General features: G+C 42.2%; 1 protein-coding gene across 4 annotated transcripts in view; it reads right to left on the reverse strand.

Moving 5' to 3' along the window:
- Nucleotides 1-21448, reverse strand: part of OSTN (osteocrin) — a 92929-nt gene that overhangs the window by 47418 nt on the left and 24063 nt on the right. Inside the window, exons 1-3 of one of the 4 annotated variants that reach the window (XM_010716733.2) lie at nucleotides 5556-5640; nucleotides 3953-4039; nucleotides 1014-1119 (exon numbers count right to left, since the gene is read on the reverse strand). In XM_010716733.2, the coding sequence (XP_010715035.1) occupies nucleotides 1014-1058 (45 nt within the window). In that variant the 5' untranslated portion in view covers nucleotides 1059-1119; nucleotides 3953-4039; nucleotides 5556-5640. Of the gene's footprint in view, nucleotides 1-1013; nucleotides 1120-3952; nucleotides 4040-5555; nucleotides 5641-21448 lie in introns of those variants that run through there. The other 3 variants (XM_010716734.3, XM_019619029.2, XM_010716736.3) reach the window with 3 other exon arrangements.

The raw sequence follows: 21448 nt of genomic DNA on the forward strand, positions 1-21448 counted from the left end.
CGTTACATTAATGGGAATTGCAGGTGCACTTCAGCCCAAACGTTAATTTCTTCAAACAGCAGGGAAAAGGCTACATGCACTTGGGGAGGAAGAATATACGTCTGTCTGTACAATCTCAGCTTTCAAGGGGAAATGTGCAGCGGAAAAAAAGAAGGAATGATAGGGGAAATTAAATTAAAATGCAAAAAAAAAGAATATTAGTAACAGAAGGGAACTTCTACCTGTGGTGCTGGCCAAAATGCTTTCAAGATGCTCAGAGAGAATTCACGGGTTTGCAGGAAGCCCAACAGACTATCCAAATATGATGATTCGGAGGGTTCTGGAGAAATGGCCCTATTTCTACAGCATCAGAGAACCTAGCTGCTGAGTCCAGTTCTCACCTTGGTGACTCTCTTGTCCCTTGCTTCTCTGGGTTAGCAGCAGCTCACCACAGAGCCAGGCAGGACAGTCCTACAGGCATTCCTGCAGTATCTCAGCTCCCTGCCAAATGGTCTGGTACGTGTTCAAAGGCACAGCGAATGAAGCAGAGCAGCACTCTGAACAACACAACTTCTTGATACACAATGCACTGTCACAACTGTGTTCAGGTAAGATTTTTCTAGATATTGTATAACAAGAACATAGGACATTGTTTCCACTTACAGCTCAAGCTGTTTGCTTGGATCTACAGAACTGTCCTCCTCAAGCCCAGACAGACCTGCAATAGCCTCTCAGAGGATGGTTACTGTGTACAGGCTGCCATCTCCAGAGCAGGCTGCCTGGGCACTGCACATTTCCCATTTTTGTCCTCCTCTTCTCATCCTTTCCTTGCCTCATCCTGGCTATCTGACTTCCCTCTTTGGCCACAGCAGTGTTATTTATCATAGTTATCACCTTATTTATCACAAGACAGTAAGACCTGACTTGTTAACCACCTTTTGGCACTAAAAGAGTTATTAATCATCAATGACTTACACCACAGGGATCTCAAAAATGCTTACCCCTGGAACAATGCTTTTCTCAGAGAGTCTTACCTTTACCTGGTCTCTGGTCCAACTCTTCTTCCTCAAGTTCTTCATCACAGGGTCAGTCTTGTCACCCAGCCTGCTCTGTTCTTCGCCTATTTGGTCTCTCACAAACCTTTATGAGATCACATAGAAGGAGCTAATCACTGCTGCAGCGTACCCAATTGAGATCACTTCTCTGCCCCTACATTCCTTTTGAGATGTCTTCCTTCACTGTCCTTTCCTTTTTCACTGATTCCTTGTCCCAAACAGTTCCAGTCTGCAATGAAATCACTTTAAAAATGGAAAACTACTTTAAAAATAAATAAGTAACAGCCACATATAAATGACAGAATAAAAACTTCCTTTCCCATTTCTTCCTTTAAGTTCATGGAGGTTGCAGGGTTTCTGATATGAACAACAGTCCTTTGAGTAAAACTTGGCAGGTTTCACACCACTCATTTCTCTTAAACCAGCACAGGGCTGTGTGACATTAACAGCTTCCAGCCATACTATCGACAGGAGGAAAATAATTCCTTCTGTTAGCAATGACCTTCTAGCTAGTGTGCTTGCAAAGCATATTAACAGTCCTTCTTTACAACATTGATTTTCCCAAGTCATTGTCAGGATTTCTGGTAATAGGTTCATTAGTCTCACAACAAAGAGATGATATAGGTATCTGCTCAGAAGTAACCATCAGGAACTGTAAAGCTCTCAAGGACATGAGAATGGTGCGATTTAAACAGTGGAAGACTGACGGTGCATGAGTTGTACTGCATGGCATTGCTCTCCTCTCTGTGCTGTTATAAGCTGGGTCACAGTCAGGCTCATTCCAACCAGACATAACTGACCAGATCCCAGACTAATCATGGACACTTCCCACCTTTGGGCTGTGTCCAAAGATCTTGCAGTTTTGTCACTTAGCTCTGCACAGTTCATTTCACTCCATTCTGTTTACCTTCACTCAGTGCACCCATCAACGCTCAGTTACTTTTATTCTCCACACTCATCTCTATTGATCAGTACTGTCTTTAGCACTTATTCATATCTAGGATGTTGAGAGGATGTCCAAGGTTACATTGTCCCACAGTAGATAACCCTGAATCTGGAATAACATATTAGTGCTCTGTTCCACTTGCTGCTGAAAGACACAGAAAATGAGCCCATGTAACGAGGCTCGTGCAGCAGAGCTATAGGCTCCATACAATATAGTGCTGTGCAATACAGCTACAGCAGTTTGTTCAGAACTAGCTCTAACTGGCAGTACTCTGTGTAGTGCATATTTCCCTGTACAGAAGTTTGGTAGCTTTCTGCAGTACTCTGAGTAATTACCATAAAACGGACAAAAGATGACTGAAAACTCACCAGTCTTTGCATTATCTACAGCTACTGTTTGACCATGTCTGTAAACTTTGTCATGCACACAAGTGAGTGTCATTCATCCCAGCGAGGTCTCAACAGCACAGAGTACAGGGGTAAGATTACCTCTCTCACTCTGCTGATCATGCTTCTTTTTTGATGCAGCCCAGGATCTGAGTACATTGCTGGCTCATGTCCAGTTCATCATCCACCAGTACCTCAAGACCTTTTCAAGAGGGCTGCGCTCTATCATTACATCCTCCAACTTGTACAGATAATGGGGGTTGGCACAAACCACATGCAAGACCTTACACTTGGATTTGTTGAACCTCATGATGTTTTCACCCAGACCCACTGCTCAAGCCTGTCCAGGTCTCTCTGAATGGCATCCCAACCCTCGGTTGTGTAGGCTGCACCACACAGCTTAGTGTCATCAGCAAACTTGTTGATCCCACTGTCAATCTCACTGATGAAGATGTTAAAGTACACTGGCCATAGGACTGACCCCTGAAGAACACCACTTGTCACTGATCCCCATCCAGACATTGAGCCATTGACAACCACTCTCTGGTTATGACCTCACAACTGGTTCCTCCTCCAAACAGTCCACCCACCAAATCCACATATTTCCAATTTGGAGAGAATGATATCATGGGAACCATGTCAAAGGCCTTACTGAAGTCCAGACAGATGACATCCAGGGCTCTTCCCTTGTTCACTGTCACAGTTACGCCATAATAAATAACAAGAAGGTTGGTCAGGCAGGACCTACCCTTGGTGTTAGTTATCCCATTGCCTAATAATCTAATACTTGGAACTTGTATGGCACCAACCACATCTAGACATGCTTTGTTTCTTGCATATCATATGTTTTGTTCCCCCATATCTATGTCTTTCTGGAATGTGAGGTTTCAAAAGTATTGTGTTCACCCCCCACCCCCCCATTTCTCTTACATGATAGCATAAAACAGAAATCACAACAAACTGCATGGTTTATCTCAAAACCCACAAAAGCCAGGAGTATGCCTAAGGTAAAAAGTCCCAAGTTCAAGAGATTCAGTAATAGTGAGACCATTTGTGCTGTTCTCTTGTCATGGTCATTTTTAGTATTTTGCTGATACTACACCTGCAGGCTGAAGTGATGGACCTCATGATCAGAGAGAAGCAGTTTTAACATTCTTGTGCAATCTTTCCTGGTTTGGTATTTCTGTTTATAGTATCACTAAGGAAACTAATCTCGAGATTGGTGATCTTTATTCAACATGTACCTTCCACAGATGTGATCTCAGCTAACGCATATCACTTCACTCTGGGTCATTCTTTCCTATTCAAATACCCACATAACCAGGTTAAATTGGAAGTAAACAGCTATCACTGTCACTCCGACTAGCTTTTTATTCCCAGTACATAGTAAGATATAGTTACCTCTAACGGCAGGCTGCCAAGCTTTGGAACTATAGTACCTATGATGCTAAGAGCTGTGTGTTGTGTGTTTTCTCTCAAGACAGCAAATCACACTTAGCTCTCACTGCAACATCTCCCAGCACTTCATAACAGTGGGATATAACTACCTGTGGGAAACAAAGGCAGAGGAACATGATGCAACTCACCTACAGTCATGCACCTGGTCTGGAACAGTCACCAAAGGTACGGGTCAGGGCTTCTGAGTCTCAATCCAATGCTTTCTTCAGGTGAAACTGCAAGTGAAACATACCAGGTAAGATAAAAATTCATCACAGATTCTGCTTTAAACCCAAGCTCCACCCTACCCTTCTGCAGCCAGTGCAGAACCTCAAATACTATGCTGGCATTCCCCTCCTTCACTTGGTAATGAAAAAACAACATTCAGGTGTATTTCTCTAATTGCTGCTCTAATTATTACTTAAAAATATGGTAGTTTTTAAAAGTATCATTCACTTAAACAGCTACTGAAAGCATCTGACTTGTTTCTGCTGAGGACAACACCAGATTTTTCTTTTTCAGCAGGTTTGGCTGACACTTGCATCACTTATCACGTACTGCAGCCACACAAGTACATCAAATTTGTGTCCTTTCATGGTTCTCAGGAGGCATACGGCCATTTTTGCAACACTGATGTTGACTATATCCTCTCAGTTGTTTCTGGTTTTCTTGTGAGTTGACAGCACTCTGACACTTTTAGGCAGTATTAAATACCTCCCAGAATTGGGCCAGTAGCCACGGCACAGGTTTGGCACATGATAAATATTAAGTGCAGTATCTCCTTATTGCCATAGCAACTTGAAAAACACAGTGAAAACAGTCCATACCCCTGCAGAATTCCTGAGGATGAACAGACAAATACTTTTGAAATATTGAAACAAATGTAACGATGCGTCTGAATTGCAAATAAATTCTACTTTGTGCAGACAGGATTGCCAGAAAGCCAGATGTTGTCTATTGATATTGAAACTTCCTATAATCCCCCTAAAACCCATTGGTTAGCATACAGGGAACTGATTGTACCAAAGCTTAAAGGAAGAAGAGCAACATTGAAAGTTAAACAACTCAACAGTTTGGGAAGATACTGATTTTATTTTACAAAATATTCTTAATCAAGCCTTTGCTTTTTTTAAAAATAGGCATATCTATTTAATTCTTTGGATTGTGTAGTATAGACTTTATCCTACCATCTTAGTGTCCTGCATTCAAAAACCATAAAAGAAAGAACTCCGTTTGTTGAGCTTTGGCTCAAGGGTTCAGATAAGACCATAGCTACTCCAAAGGAGCCAGTTAATCGGTTCCAAGTGATATCAAAGGAGAGTCAAAGAGGGCAGTCTGATACCTCTTCAGCTGCACTCTCCTTGATTTAGACTCTAGGGGCACTGCTCATAGCGGAAGATACAGTCTCGCAGCCCCTGCATTCAGATGAGCTATTACAGACTCGCATAACATCTAGAGGCTTTCTGGTGTTGATATCTGTTTTCTCTGTTATTACAATATACTCCAGAAATGTCTGCCTGTGGTCAGAATGAAAGTGACCATGCACAGCACATTCCTTAGAATACCCTCATTGGCCTAGCTGCACTGCATTCTTCTCTTGCTGTCTACACCCAGTTATAAGTCCAGGTTATTGTCACACAATGGGAAACACAGCAGTGATAGTGGAGCAGCAAAGTCTTAGACCACAACAAGTAAGGATAAGCTTAAATGCAACAGCTGTTGACACAGAAATGAAGAAAAGTATCTGCTTACCCTTGGAAGGCCTCAGGTACACAGGAATCTCCAATAAGATCCCCTTGTCTCCACTGCCAACCCTTAAATGAGGTCTGGGAAGGGATGGATTCTGGCTCTGCCCCCTCCAATCATTCAGGTACATTGCATGCACCTGAGCTCCCCTGGGCTGGCCCTGCCTTCCTACCAGGTGCTCAATCACTGCTTCAAGCCATGACTTACATTTCTGCTACAGTTATTTTCTGGATCCATTTATAGCAATAATGAATACAATCTCCAGAGACTATGTCACTTTTTTGTCATCATTGGGGTGGGAGCACATTCAAATAGAAATAAAATTGAGTTGAACCATCATCCAAAACTTGAGTCAAAGCTTTGGGAGTTTGTAAACTGTTCATTAAAATTTTCTTTCCCAATGGCTAAAATTGCTGTTTGCATTTCACTGAGTTCAGCTAGTGATGTTATTAAAGATAGAGAATACTACTCCAAATCCAGGATACAACAATATCAAACTTTTGAAGTTCATAGTAGCACAGAGTACTTAAGTCTGTGACTGTGCCCACAGATTAAAAGAAGTCTCAAATAAGCATGTAAAGGTAAATACGGTAAATATTTAGGGATGGTAAATACCTGTGACTGGTTCTGCTGACAAGAATAAAACTCAGTATTTCAAGTCAATCCATTTATGAACTGTTCTACGACAATGGTAAGTGAACCTCGTTGAGGGCATGGCATCATCATGCTCTTCATTACTTGTTCTACCTTCACAGAATTCAAGATGAGAAAGGACCCAGGACATCAGCCCCATCCAAACAAACACATCCCATGCTGCAGTTCCCACACTTTTCTTGATAAATCCATACCTGAACTTTGCTGACTTTCTGTTAGGAATCTTTTCTAGGAACAGCAGTTAGACACAAAATAGCTATGTGCACATGCTCTCTGCTGTTTCACACTAGCATGTTTTGCTCTGACTTGGGTTTCCCTGGGGCTTTTCTCCAATCTTCCTAGATCCTTCCCAGACGCAACAACAGACAGACAGTCACCCCTGCTTTGTTGGAACTGGAATACTGTGAGATCAAGTGAGGTAGCTACAAGTGCACTCAGTCTGCAGCGCAGCCAGATAAAGTCACTGAAACAAAATGTTGTCAGGTGCATACTGAAAAACTGCAGTTGTGTTTCCCACTAGAGAGCTTCTGATCATAAACCAGTGATCTAAGAGGAACATAAATGCCACAGGCTGTTAACAAGGTCTGCTCCCATCACAAAGATACCTTTATCTAAACACCCTTGCTCTCAGACCTGGATTTTTTCACTGTAAGTCACATACATGTCACAACAATTACCTGAATTGATGCCAATGAAAATGTTGGTTGTGATTGCTTTGAATAGTTCTGCCTTAGTATTCTTCTTGTTGTTTAAACTATCCTTTACTGCAAGCTTTTGCCTTAGAGTTCGCAGCTCAGTAAGAAAATACATTAAGAAATCAAAGCAGTTTTTTCTAGAAAATTAAATGGAAGTATTTCTTAATTTAAATATAGTGATGCTTTAAGCTAAATAGCTGACACTACCATAGGAAGAAGGCCGGGATGGGGTTTCACTGTGCACTTCCAACAAGACTCTTCCTTTGGTGTCAGAGAAGATTGCAGGCCTCCAACATGCTGCCCTGGCTGCATCCAAGGATCTTCAGGGCACAGTGTCACCCCCACCCAGTTCATCTGTGCCTCCACAACAGCAAGTTTCTGCTGGAAAAGCTCAGAGAGTGTAACACACAAGAAATTCTCACTGCATCAGTATTTCTTACAACCAAAGATAAAGAAGATTTAGAGTAAGAAAATATTACTGTGACCAGCAGAAGAAGTTCAAGCTGGCACAACAGGCACACAGAGCAGCTCTGTGCAATGATGAATAATGGAGTTCTCCCAACTAGAGATAAGTGAACAGTCTCTGGAACCAGACGCAGACAAGGCTAAGTCTGAAGGTGAGACTCCCCACATCCCTCACTCAGAAGGAGGACTTCTAAGTTTGGGCTGAACAGCACAGAGATGAGACCAGCTCAAGCCAGCACTAAGTCCTGAGCTCCACACACCAAACAGAAATGCGCAAACTCAAAGGGACTAGGTGAGTGCAGAAAAGGAGATCAGAGCCAAGGAATGAATCCTATGGAGGTGTAGGCAGGAGGACCCAGAGGAGATCATACAGCACATTATAGCCCTGGATCTCATAATGTTTTACAAGCGCTCATTAACCCTTCATTCTGCAGGACTCACCACTCACAAGTGTTCATAGTGCAGGAGGAGCCTGCCAAGGTCCTGCAGCACAAATCACTACCAGTGCCCAGCAGACAAAGCAGCTGTTCAGTTCTGTGTGCTGACCAGGCACACTCGCACATCTTACCCTTCATCTTAAGATCACACAGTAGAATGAAGCTTATGGTCAGCCTGGAAAAGAAGCAAAAAATGGTTTCCAAGTGCATCTGCTATCTTGAGACAAAGATGTAGATTGGCCTGAGTATATTCCTTCCTTAGAATAAGCAACAACTGCCTTCCAGCAGTTCAGGAATACTTAACAGAGTTTCTGTTTCCATTTGCTTATTTTTCTTTTTTTCCAGCTTATCTCTTTTTCAGACTGTAACCTTGTGAGGCAAAGACCAAATTAACTCTGAAGAATTCAGTTAGTCAGGGGAAAAATGAATAAGATAGCCCCACAGAACAGTTCATTTATATTCTGGACAAAATGATACTATCATCCGAGTGATCACTACCCAGAAATGTATAATAAAATACATCACAGAGACATGGTACTGATCACCTAACCATGTGATAAGACAACAGAAAAAAAAAGAGTTCTGTAGCAATTCAACTGAAAAGTACTCCTAACACATGGAAAGCTGGAACTGTGTAGTTAGTGGAAGATGTCCCCAAATACACCTTTGGACCCACATTAAATTAAACTGACTTCAAGAGTTTTTGTTTTTCCTGGTGCTGTCACTGAAAAGATCTATGAGTCGAAGGGGAACAAAACTGAGCTGAGGCAAATAGACCACAGAGATGGCAAAGAGTCAGTGGGGGCTTAAAGAGGAAAAAAAAAAGCCATAAGAGTTTATTTTAGTAACACAGGTTAGGAATGTTAATACAGATATCTATCTCTACACAAATACATATAATGATTTTTCACGTTGACAGCATCTGTTTAAAGATTATTTCTATGGCTGTTAGCCAAAGGCTTGGAGAAGTGTTATTTGGCCCTGTAAGTCACTATTATGGAGACAGACCACACTCTTTTGGGTTATTTAGTGTATATGACAACACAGAAGTGATTTTTGCAAGGCTGGCTCTGGCTTTCTAATTAACTCTACTCTCCCCAAGGCAAAGCCGACATCTGCCACTGCCAGTCCTTCATTTGGTCAAATCCTTTTCAGACCTAATATTGGCAAGCAGCAAATTCTCATCTTGCTGCTTTCCTCTTAAAGCATTTCTTTCCTCTGCCTTTCACCTATGAGCAAAGGGGAAACCTAAACCATTCAGCTTCTTTAATGCTGTTGATCTGCTGAAGTGTTCCATCACTCTCAAGCACTAGCAAATCTAATAAGCAAAGCAATGCCAACCATCTGGAGTGATAGTAACCCTTTCCAAATAAACATTTTCCAAGACTGATTTTTCCATTAGGTTCTTGATCTCTTTGGCATGAGCTGTTCTGACTTTAACAAACTGAAATATGAAGCATGCTACCTCTTAAGGAAGAAAAAGTCTTTGCATGCAACACAAAGTTATTGCTGAAAAGTGCTGATGGCTTTCCACGTGTGTATATGTTATGCATACACGGGCAACCTCTGCCAGATGCAGGAGCATCAAGGAAGGAGCTGTGGATCAGAGATCACCAAGTGTAAGGAGCAATGAGAAATATCCAAGCTATTGAGACACATTCTGTGGCTGAAGTAGTTGGATTTGACTCTTTCTACCCCTCTGAAATTTCAGGTGTCATATCTGCATGCACAAGCAGGCAGAAGCAAAAGTAACTTTTGGAACCTGAGCATCAACTTTGAGAGGAAGACCGTGAAGGACTGCTCCTCTTTTCTTTTGGGGCTGACAGTGGTGATGTGTGGAAACTCAGAAGAGTATTTCCGCTACTTTGATAAGATAGGATGGGGCCACAACTAGAATTTTGAGCTCAGGGGCAAATAATTATTCTGTGTTGACATTTTTTTGGTAAGAAGAGTGGGAATTACCAGATCTGATCAGTTCAATGGCTAACTTCAAGCAAAAGTAGCAGGCTGGGTCAGGGCCCTTCATTGTGGACAATGAATCACTAACCAGCCTAGAGATATTTCCTTGCATTAGTCAGAAGCAAGCCTGAAGAAAAAGAGTTTATTTCCCCTCTGTTTTTCATTTTCTATTCGTGGTTAGCCTTGAAAAACTAATAAACATGTAGTGTGTCTACCGCATAATTCTATGTTTGCCTGCACGTATAGTAGCTTTAGGGAGCAAACACCATCACTCATAACAGCAGACCTTAAATCAAACAGACAGCCCTCTGTCTGCACTGAAGTAATCATTTTTTCTCTGGTGACAGTTTTCTCTCCCTAATAAATTAGAAATCAATCATAAACACGAAAACGGAACAGAAAAATATGCTAAAATACGTGTGTGCTTATATACACAGGTTTAATATGGGGTAAAAATCTTTCCACAATGCATTCATTCTAGATGCTTTCCAACTGTGAAGTCACCCCAAATCCTCTCCCACTGCAGTGAGTCCAGTCACACTGCAGAACGCTCCTGGAATTACATCCGTGTATTTCTGAACGCATGTATTGATACTCAAACTCTCTTAAATGATTAAAGAACTGCTGGTTTTAAATTGTCCATGGGTCTAATGCCAGTCTAGCAGCCTGCCACTCAAATGACTTTTACTTAAACCAAAAGCCCATAACATGGTTATCCTTGTCTAAATACCCTTTCTCATTTCCAGGACTTCTCTCCCTCCATCACTCATGATCCTAAATAACGCATGACAGGTCACATTAAGCCTTGTGTGACAGCCCTGAGACAATTTGTCACACAGCTGCAATTCCTCTGTTCAGTGAGTTCTTAATGAGTATTAGGAAAGGCCTCTTGAAATCAATCTGAAGCCTTATAAACACTCCTCAGTAAACTGCTTTTCAAATAAATGCTTTTGCCTTTGTGGCCAGGGAGATACAGGGCTGTGTTTGTTACCTGAGCAGCTGTCACAAACAGCAAGGAGTAGATACAAACATCCCCAAAGACAGATCCAGCACCTGTGCTGAATCACCAGCTAAACCTGCACGGTACAGCAGGCTGTGCAGAATACAGAAACACGAACAAAAGCAGACCCAGTGCGTGAGCTCATGGAGGGATGTGATTCACCCAAGATGCTGCTGTTGTTATCTTCAGTTTGCAGGGAAAAAGTGATGCATACTTATGGGTTGCACACTATCCCGAAGTTCTACAACGTGCTATGCAGGTGGACAGGCTGGTGCAAGAGCCTAATGATGAGATACAGAACAATTTGTTCCAGAGTCCTGGTTTGTGTCCATTGCATCTCGTTAGGGGCATCGGATGAAATTACTGCTAGCTGACATCAACAGCACTTGCACTGTTAGCCTGCACCAGGACTCCCTCCCAAGATGTTTCTGATGTACAAAAGTGACTTGATAACCACACACATTGGTCTCAGTGCAGATTAGCAGCAAGCAGCTGAGAGAACTCTGTTGTACCTGGTGTGACATACTCCTTGTTAACCGCCCCATGTGTGATGAAGGCATCAGAGGGGAGAAAACTCACACTCAAAAATTAAACTGTGCTGTTGTGGGGGTAGCATTCTCTAGAGACAGTTAGAGGAGAAATCTAAACAAAAATACAGTCTGCTGAGAGAAAAATGAGACCAAAGACAGCTGGTTTGATGGGTGAAGATATTAGCCTGGGTGTTTCTGTTCTGTGTGATGTAATACAGCATAGACATGCTCTTCTTGAAAATAAGACCAATAACTAAAATCTCTCAATTCTGAAAACAGCTCTGTTGTGCCTCAGTTTCTCCCGCAATAACATTAACATTTGTCCACACCTCCAATGTGTTTTGAAATTCAATGTGTAGATCAGAAAAGCAACATTGATGCAATTGTCCATTTGCAGTACTTGTCAAGGCCTATAGTAACACTCACTGAAACAAAATAAATATAACTATAGCAATAGAAGGCAATGGTTGCAAATACCGCTGCACATTCATCACCTAAGCAGACAACAAAGCATCAGCACGCAGTCCCAGTGCTTCTACCTCTTCATTCAACAGAGCTGGAAGAAGGCAAAGCCTTAATCACCCTGTTAGAAGGAGAAGGTCTGCAGGTGCTTAATTTAGCAAGGAAGGATTCCATTTTGTGCTCATGACACTGATACAAGTAACGCACAACACAAGGGGCTGCTGCCACACAAAGAAAATGCCAAGTTGCTCACAGCTGTTACTACTATCGGAGTTTAGTGTAGGCTGTCTAGCAAGGAAGCGGGAAGACACAGAGCAAGGCTGGATGTTTAACCAGTCCCCAGCTGAACAAATTCACAAAGTGAAACGCCTGAGATGTTGTCTGCAGTGTTAAAGACAGCATCCTGACCTTGGCTTTAATACTGACTGCCTTAAGACACAATGTATGTCCCTGGCTTGTACAAGAGGGCTAACAATAATGAAGCTTGTTATAGACAAAATGACGAACACCTATAATAAGTCATGGTTGACTTTTGTGCAGTATTTAACACTGTCTATGCATAAAGGCTGCATCTGAAATCACTCCTCATATCTTACACAATTTAAACCTACCCTTCTCCTAGACTGCTCTCAGTGGAGAGCTGAGCAGTAAAAACAGCATAGGATTTTCTGTCTCCACCTCTTCCAGGCACATATACTCTTTACCAGAGAAGTGTACAGCAGTTTTCACCCCCTGGATTTCTGCTTTCAGAGTTATAATCTGAGATTGCTTTAGAAAAACATACAGAGGAATTAAACCCTAGACTTAGTGGGCTGTTCCAGGAATATTTCGTTCCTGACAGCTTCCTGTGAAGTAATTGAAAACCCAGGATAGCTGTGTCTTGTATTGTCATGCTAGGATGTGCTGGATTTAAGTGTTACTGCACATGGGCCCATCAGCTGGGGGTGGGGAACCCCGGTGCACCCAGTTTGGATTCTGATGGGCACCTGAACTTGTCTGCTAGTCTGCTAGCAAAGTCTTTACAGCCTCCCAGGGAACATGTTTCTGTCTTTCTAGCTGTCCACAAATTAAAACGAGGACCCAGAACAAAAGAAACCTGATCCAGGGGGAAATTCAGATCTGCATTTGGAGTCAGCTCCAACCATCACATGTGCTTTATAAAAAAAAATAATAATAAAATGAAATCACACACACATATCACACACACATCCCTGCACTCCTGTGCACCAGAGACTAGAATTTTACCTTTACTCCACAACCTTCCTGGTTTTATATCCATTCCCTTACTCGCTGTTTTCAGCGTGAGGGGTACACGTGTCACTGGGGAAGCAGCAGAAGGCCGCAGCACAGTGAAGGACACCTCACCTGTGTGCTCGGGAACCCTGGGCTCTGCCTTCACAACTTGAAACGGCTTCCTTCCCGCAGGCCACGTGCGGGCTGCCCGAGGCCGTTCCGCATGCCATAGCGCTGCTCTGCCGCCAGGAGGCGCTATCGGGTCGCCCCGCCCGGGTCCGTATAGACGCGGAGGAGACGGAGCGCGAGGCTGGAGAAGCGTAGGCAGCTGCTTTCTGCACTGCCGTCTAAGCTTCAGCTGGGGGACAAAATCTCCCTGCTGGCACCACTTAGGCAGGAGACAGAACCTGAAGCTGGGTCAGCTCCGACGGCGGGATGGGGCTCGGGAGTTTGGCCAAGGGAACACAGTCCTACCTGCAAGCTGCTTTTTGCATAAAGGAACGGGCAGGATATGCAGTGCTTTTTTATTTCTCACAAGGGCCTGTGATAGCTGGAAGGATGTGTGAGGAGGAAAAATAAAATGCTGGGAAGTGCAGACGGCTCAGGTATGCTTTCTCTGGGCGTCACTGGGGGCTTATGCACAACAGAAGTGCGAGTAAAATGAGCATCACAAAGGAGATGAGGCTGGGGGTGACCTCTGCTGTCTCTTAAACACGCTCCTGAGCAGCTCCTGTGGAAGAGGCAGACTACAAGCAGCCCTCCTGGAAAGCAGTCCCTCTGAAGACTGCTGCATGCACCTTGGGGAGCAGGCATAAATAAGACAGTGAGAGCAGGGCTGGAACAAAAGGAGGGAGAAACCAAAGAGTCTCATAAGAAGCAGGACCATAAAAGAGGCTTCAGTAGAGGAGAGATGGTACTTTCTCTCGCCCCAAGGTTGAGCCAGTAGGTGCCTCCCCAGGAGAGAGGGAAGGTCTGTTCACAGGGTGCTCCTTTTCCCTTGGCAAAAGAGCAAGTGCATCTGCTAATGAATAGAACGCTTAGAAAAGGCAAGGAATTTTTTTCCTTGCTGCACATATTCAGAAAAGCAGAGACGTTTTTGTTGTTTTCTTTTTCTTCTCCCCCTGTTTGGGATTCTTTCATTTGTGATTTCTAATCATCATTCCACTCTTCTTTCCCCGCTTTTCTTCAGCCCACATTTGTGAGCCGCCCCCTGGGCTTGGCACCCCTCCAGACCCAATGAACTCTAGGAAGGCTTTTTCTCTTCCTTCCCCACCACCACCACCACCTTCTCCTCTCTATTCAAACTGAACTTGTGGACAAAATAAACGCTGGCACTGGGTTATTGTCCTTCCCCTCCCCATCACAGGGTTCTGAGAGAGGATTAAACTAATCTCACACATTGACTTGCTCGCGGGTGCTGGCCTGGACTCCCGCCATGCAACAAGATGGCATAAAGTGTAATGTCCCAGCAGCAAGCTTCTGCAGTAACTTCCTATGCAAAGGCAGCAAAAGCACCCGATAGAGGAGTGGGTGGTTCTATACTGTGCAACATCAACACATCCACCACATTTGAGACACTACCTTGATTTAAAAGAGAAAAAAAAAAGGACAAAAAAATACAAGAACTTAGAAGCCTCGTGGAATGGACGTCCACCCAAGCTAGTGCTTCTGTATTGGCTCATTTGCTAATTATTACAGAAGTAAAGAATACCAGAAGTTTTGTGTGATGGGAGGGAGGCTGCAGGAAGCAGGACAGCCTGGGATTTTTTGGACTCACTTTCCATCTCTGCTGTACACAGATGATCAGCACCCGCAGCAATCTCCTGCAGACTAACAGCACCCACCTGCAAGGAGCCTAGCATCAGCTGGTTTCTGAGTGTTTCACAAAGGAATACAATCATCACCGCTGCAGTTTGGCAGGAGAAACTGAGGTACCAACAAATACAGTGACTCCTGCAAGCTCACACTGGTAAACAAATGGGTTTGTTTTACTTCGGTGTTTTAGTTGCTTGAAAATGCCAATTCACTGCTAACACCTCAGAAAGGATACTGATAAGGCTCATCTACTTAGATAGTTCTAATGAAATAAAGCTGTGAGCTGCATGTATAACTCCATCACACTTCACTGACCTGCACAAAGCTACTCCTATACAAGGGTACCAAAATGTTAAACAGACATCAAGGCTCCAGCTCACTGATGTGTTGAAATATGACTTTGAGACCTAGAACGTGACAGCATGACTTGGTTTTTATGAAAGTTAAGCACATTTTAAAGTGTTGGTGTTTTAAACTGGTAGAATTAACTCAACCTTGAAACTTTCCAGTGAGACAGGTAAGAATGAAAGACAGAAATGCAGAGAGAACTCTAGGCTGTGCTATGTCTGTGCTGCTGCAAACCAGCTAGCCTAAAGTCCATCTGTGTGCTAAATCATCCTGGTGGCACTGAGTCAGGAACTGTGTTTATCCCTTGTTCTGTCAAAGATTATCTCCACATCCTTCAACAGGACATTTAACCTCTCTCTGTGCTATAATTTCTCATTTCTATGTGGAGATTATACAGTTAATTACATCTTCATATCCCGTTCACCACTAACCTCCGTGAACAAGCTGGATGAAGATGAAAGGTTGCTGGGATGAAATAACAGTAGAAAAATGGAAGATGCAAGATGTTACCAAAGGGTAAAGTCCCTTCGACCCGTCTCAGACAGCAAGTACTACAGGAATGCATTCTCATTCCTGCCTCAGATTCTCAGTTGGTGACTGAACAGCTCTGCAAGAAAAAGGAGAAAGTGTACAGAAACAATGCACAGACAGCAAACAATTCCAGTCACAAACATGCTGGCGCAAATGTCTAGGTGGTTTGTCAGCGAGCAATTAAATCCTGTGCTGAATGAAAATGTTCAAAATGCATCACATTGTGACTCTAAATGGCCTCTTGTTGGGAAGGTTGGTATCACTGCCAAATTTGCTTGGGTAAACTCTGTCTTTACTACTGTTGGGATTTGCTGAATGTCCATCAGGCAGTTGCATCACACACTGAATTGTTTGGCATTACCTCATGCCTTAGGGGGAAGACAGAAGAAAATAAACTAGCAGCTTGTTTTCTCCAGTTACTTATTTATTTATTTTGGGTATGTTTTATTTGCTTTAGTTGAGTAGGGGCTATATATATTTTTGTTTGTTTGTTTGTTTGTCATTTTTACTCCCAAGCAAAGGGTAACTTGAGTATATGGGAATTTAAAAAAAAAAAGGAGGTAAGGAAAGTACTTTGGGAAGTATAAATGGGTTTGTGGAAGGCAGAAGAGAAAAGGAAAAACGTGAGTCAAAGGATTAAATCCAAATTCCAGTCTGGGAGTTTTTAATGAAGATGGAATACTGACTAGTTGAGCAAATTAAGCTTTTTCAAGGGGGTCTGGGGAAGTGATTGGTTTCCATCCAAGCAGAAAATGTCATTCTTCCCCATCAGTACTAGTGAAAATAAGAAAAGAGAGACAAAAACACCCCCAGCCCTGCTCTGAGAAATGTGAAAAGATGGGAGAGCAGACAAGGACAAACAAGCAATTAAAAAGAAATTGCTTCTCCCTCCCTTCACAACTTCTTCTTTCTTCCCAAAAGAAAGTGGAAAAAATTGATTAGGGGGACAAAAAGAGGAAGGACCAAAGAACTGCATCATGTGCAGTGCCACGTGAAACAGACACTGCTGGGTGTATGCAGGGTGTGTGCAAAAGTGTGCAGTGGCGGCAATGGGGCCATTCAGAGACCTTCAGGAATAGACCAAACTCTACTTCTCTGTCTGTTTTGCTTGAACCTTCCTTCTTCCTGCCTCTGAAGCTTACTTTGATGGTTACCGTTTCTCTGCCTAAATCAACCCTGGGAATTCACTGACAACTTGACATATTTTCACGTTCTTATTGTCTAATCAAGCCACCAGGCCAGAATTTGTTTTTTTTTCCCCTCCTCTAATATCTTTCTCTCTGTGGTTTCCCAGAGGACAACTGTTCCAGCAAAGCAAGCACACACTGACCAGCAGATACTCAGATCCTCTGCTGAAAGTCACTGCCTGCATATTAGGTCAGAAAAGGAGAAACGCATCTTCATCTCTGTCACTGTAATAGGTAGTCAGACAATCTATCAAATTTAATCAGTGGATTAATTAATATTATGCTGGTACAGTGGCTAAAAAGTGCTTACATTTGTACACAATGTCCTATTAGTGTACAGAGTGTAGACTAGCTTTTTAACTGTTGCTCTGGGATTCACATTGGAACTTCCCTTGGAGCCCAAAGCATAGCAGACACACAGAAAAGGAGAGCAAGCAAGACACGATTTTTTTTTGCACTAGTACAGCGTGGTTTGGGTCCAAATAAAGAAGTAAAAATTTTGCATCAAATCTAGACTCACTTACGTGCCCAACAGTCTGCAGCTTGCAGGGATTCACTCAGCTCTAGATGCAAATATGTCAAGCCATACCCAATCATCTGATATTTCAGCATTTAATAAAACTAGAGTATAATGTTATGAGAAAAATAGGTTAAGAGATTTTTCTTTTTAAATATAGAAACCATAAGAATGCTCGCTATATTGGATGAGATTGAATATTGACCTAACCAAGTAGACTGGCCTCAGCAGTGACCACAGCAGCTGCTAGACAGACCACACGACACATCTGATACTTCTCCCTTAGACTCAACCCATCTCCAACTATTTTCAGCTCAGACGCTTCCTGAGCCAGAGTGGTGCTTTCTATGTTTAGTAACCCTGACGGGATTTCTCTTTCCTGAACTTCTCCAGTCTTTTCTTGAACACATGTAAAAATTAGCTGCTACAGCATCTTTTGGCAAGGAGACCCTCAGTTTCCAGTATATGAGCTTTTCTCCATGCTATTCATAATACTGGGCGGTGTTATACATCCTTGTCTGGCGGTTTGTAGGGTCAGCAAAATGCACATCTCCTCTATTTCAAAAACCATCCTAACCCTTCACGTGTGGGGAAATCAGAACCAGCTCTTCTCCGTATCCATATGATAAATGCCAACAATAAAAGCAGAATACTGGAACTCACAGAACTCATTTTGTTGGAGGAGCCTGAAACTCTCTCCAGACACTCATTAATCCCACCGTACATTAAAATTACATACCTGTGCAGCATTTGGACAGTACAACCTACAACCAAGACAATTGTGAAATTTTCAGCAAAACACTATCAGAAACTGTATCAAAACCAACCAGGCTTTGTGAGAAGCTTGAAAGCCATGTTTGTAAGCATTTGTTAGAGGTCGGCATGCTTCCAAGGAAACCCGAGAGAAAGTATTGCTGGTTTGAAGTACAGCCACTCAGAACTTTGATGAAAGTGAGAAATTTAAGACATTTTGTCAAGCTCCACTTCAATATTTCAAACTCATGTGTGAATCCAAAAATGAAGTGACAGATTCTTTGCTAGAAACACATGGGCAGTGTAAAGGAAAAAGCCAGATGAATTTCTACACAGTATGATGGATGTTTCCAACATCATTCCTGTTTGACACATGCAACCAAGATATACACAAACCAGAAATAACTTTCTATAGTAATTTAAACTGAGACAGAAGACTTCAGACAGCAGCAGGGTTCCATCCTTCTCCCCCTCAGCCCCTTCATTTCACCACATTCTCTTTACACACTCTGGTGCTGGAAGTTTTACGCTGGGAAATTCCTCAGACATAAGACATTACTGACACCAAATGTTTAGATGAGTCCTTGCACACAGCAGTAAGAGAATATATTTTTACATTAGGCAAAATGCACAGTCAAAACCACCTAACAACCTCTTTATCAGAGAACAGGCTGAACATTCATTACTACCAACTGAAACTTCCTGGATGACGTTTGAATCCGTGTTATTTTTTCTTGCCTTCTTAACTGAAGCATTCGTAATTGATTTTTGCTGTAGGAAATGCATATACCCACTTGAGATATTCACTTAATGTATTATTGATTTACATAATTAAGTGATGTCCTTTTGCATAAGTGCCTTCAGAATCCACTTGCAACTGACAGGCAAGCATTCCTGGACAGGTTTAACGAGAGGTAGGGCAGTCAGCCTTCACTTGTCTTTCATTTTGCCTTTGAGTCTTCCACTCAGAAGGGCCAGCTTCAGTAACCCAAAGGTCCTGGGTAACCCAGAACAACGATGCTTCACTCGCATGTCCCAGGCTTTGGCTGGCACTACGGCAACAGCTAAGTCTGACTGGGACATTTTCATTATACTCTCAGTGCTTGAAAACAAACAAATTTGTACAACGCACACAAACAGCCTTTTCTAATCTCTTTTAATGGCACTCCAAAGACCAGACTATCAATTGTCCACTGTGTTCTCAACAATTTACTAATGATAATTAAGGATGTCCAAAGTTTGCCAACTATTTCAGCGCTCTATTCAACCAAGGAAGATAAGGGTTCGAGAGAAAAGCAAAAGAAATGAACTTGATCCAAAAGAAGGTGAGGAACTCACAAAGGCATAAAGATAGCAAAGGCAGAGTAAAATGTTTTCCTAACTGCACAGCGGATACACAGAGAGGTGATGCCAAAACCCTGGAAAGAGACTACAAAAGCAAGAGAGTGATTCTTTTTTCATTCTCTCTATAGGATTCCATCCCAAAGAAGTTGCTTAGACAACAGCAATCCCCTACTATGCAATCTGTGCACGAGGAAAAACAAATTCATGCTGTAGTAAAACTGGGAAATCAAGAACTGTTTTTCTCTAGAGAAATGAAATACTCTTCGAGTACCATTTCAGCAGGAAAGGACCATATTTCCTCTTTGGATTGTAAGATATAAGGCATGCTGTTAGCACCCGGGAAATGAAGAGTAATTGGAAGCAATTTCTGCTCAATTAAAGTCCTGTGTAAAGCCCTGATTCATGGAATCACAGATTTGTTTGAGTCAGAAGGGACCTTTAAAGGTCATCTAGTTCAACTCCCCTGCAAAGAACAGGAACATCTACAGCTTCATCAGGTGCTCAGAGCCTGGTCCAACCAGAAAGTGATTCCACAATTCCAGGGAATCATACTAGATAATTCAGTTTGACCACAAAAGCTATGATTTTGCACAATTATTTTTAATGCAATTTACTGTGGCAATGTGAAAAAGCTGACAGACACCCATCTATGATACTTTTTTCCATGTCAACAAATTTAGCAGGTAACCAAGAACACATCTGCTCCACTGCAAGACTGAACTCACTGTCTTTAAGGAAACACATCTTTATTTTCTGAAGGTCACCAGCTCTTGCAGCAGTTCCTCTGCACGATTCATTTTGATCACTTGATTTTTTTTACAAACATTAAGACCTTAGCTGTGACCTCTTGGTATCCTTCAGTATGAGGATCTTAATATTTCTATTCTTTTGTGGTGTTTTTTCCAAACTTATCGTTTGAGTGTGCAAGTCAATTTAGCATGCCAATTTCCCTTATGGAGTATGAATGAGGAAAACAAAGTATCTTCTATACTCATCCCCTTCTGAGAAGCAGGAATCTGGTCATTCCTAATAACGTACATGAAATAAACATTCTGTATATGTAAACAATAGCTTTGCATCATATTTTAAGTTTTAAGTCTATCTGCTTTCCAAGCACATCACATTCAACTTCTACTTACTTTACTAAGTTCCAATGACTTCAACACCAACATCTTGGCAGGTTTATGACCCCTTTCTCTGAGCAAAATAGTAATTGGTCTTTTAGCAGATTGCCCTCCACATACTTCTCAGCTGGAAACTTGGGGAAAACACTTAATTCGTTGCCATTTCTAACAGTGGATAGTCAACATCAGCCAAACAAACAGCTGCATGAGAAAAGTTTCCCAAGGCTGTAACAAAATACATGCAAGCAGAGAGGTTTTGCCACACAGCAATAATCAATAAACCAAAACTGTTACAAAGTCCTTCCTCTCAAAATAAGTGATTTTTTACTTATGTTATATTTCACCAAAACTTCTGTGCAGAACTCTAAGATCAAATGCTCAGTAAGGAAGCAGGCGGCTAAATAAACCTGCATTTGAAATTGCACGTTTCAACAAATGATGTATCAGCAACGAATATTAGAAATAAACACACTGCTCTGATTCATCACAAAAATGTACCAAGGTAGAAAAATAATCCTGGGGAGAAAAAAAAATAAAAATTAGATGACACTGCGGGCTGCAAAACAAATAGGTGGACATCTGGGAGATCTGGAAGGGAATGATATGCCTAACCCCCAGTTCTAGTCATTGGTAAAGAGTGGTGAGTTAGTTGGCATTTCCATCTCTTTGACTGGTACGGATGGAGCTGTAGACCACTTTGGGAGCTATAATTTTCTTCAACTGCCTTTCAAACAGGTGAACACAAAACATCTTTAAAGAAATACTACAAAATGTGTGTAGCATTATATTACAAGAGAGCAGACATTACGACCACACAGTGACTGTGTTGGTAATGCCAAGTTTAC

Source organism: Meleagris gallopavo, chromosome 11, assembly GCF_000146605.3.
Source record: "Meleagris gallopavo isolate NT-WF06-2002-E0010 breed Aviagen turkey brand Nicholas breeding stock chromosome 11, Turkey_5.1, whole genome shotgun sequence".
Taxonomy (NCBI): domain Eukaryota; kingdom Metazoa; phylum Chordata; class Aves; order Galliformes; family Phasianidae; genus Meleagris; species Meleagris gallopavo.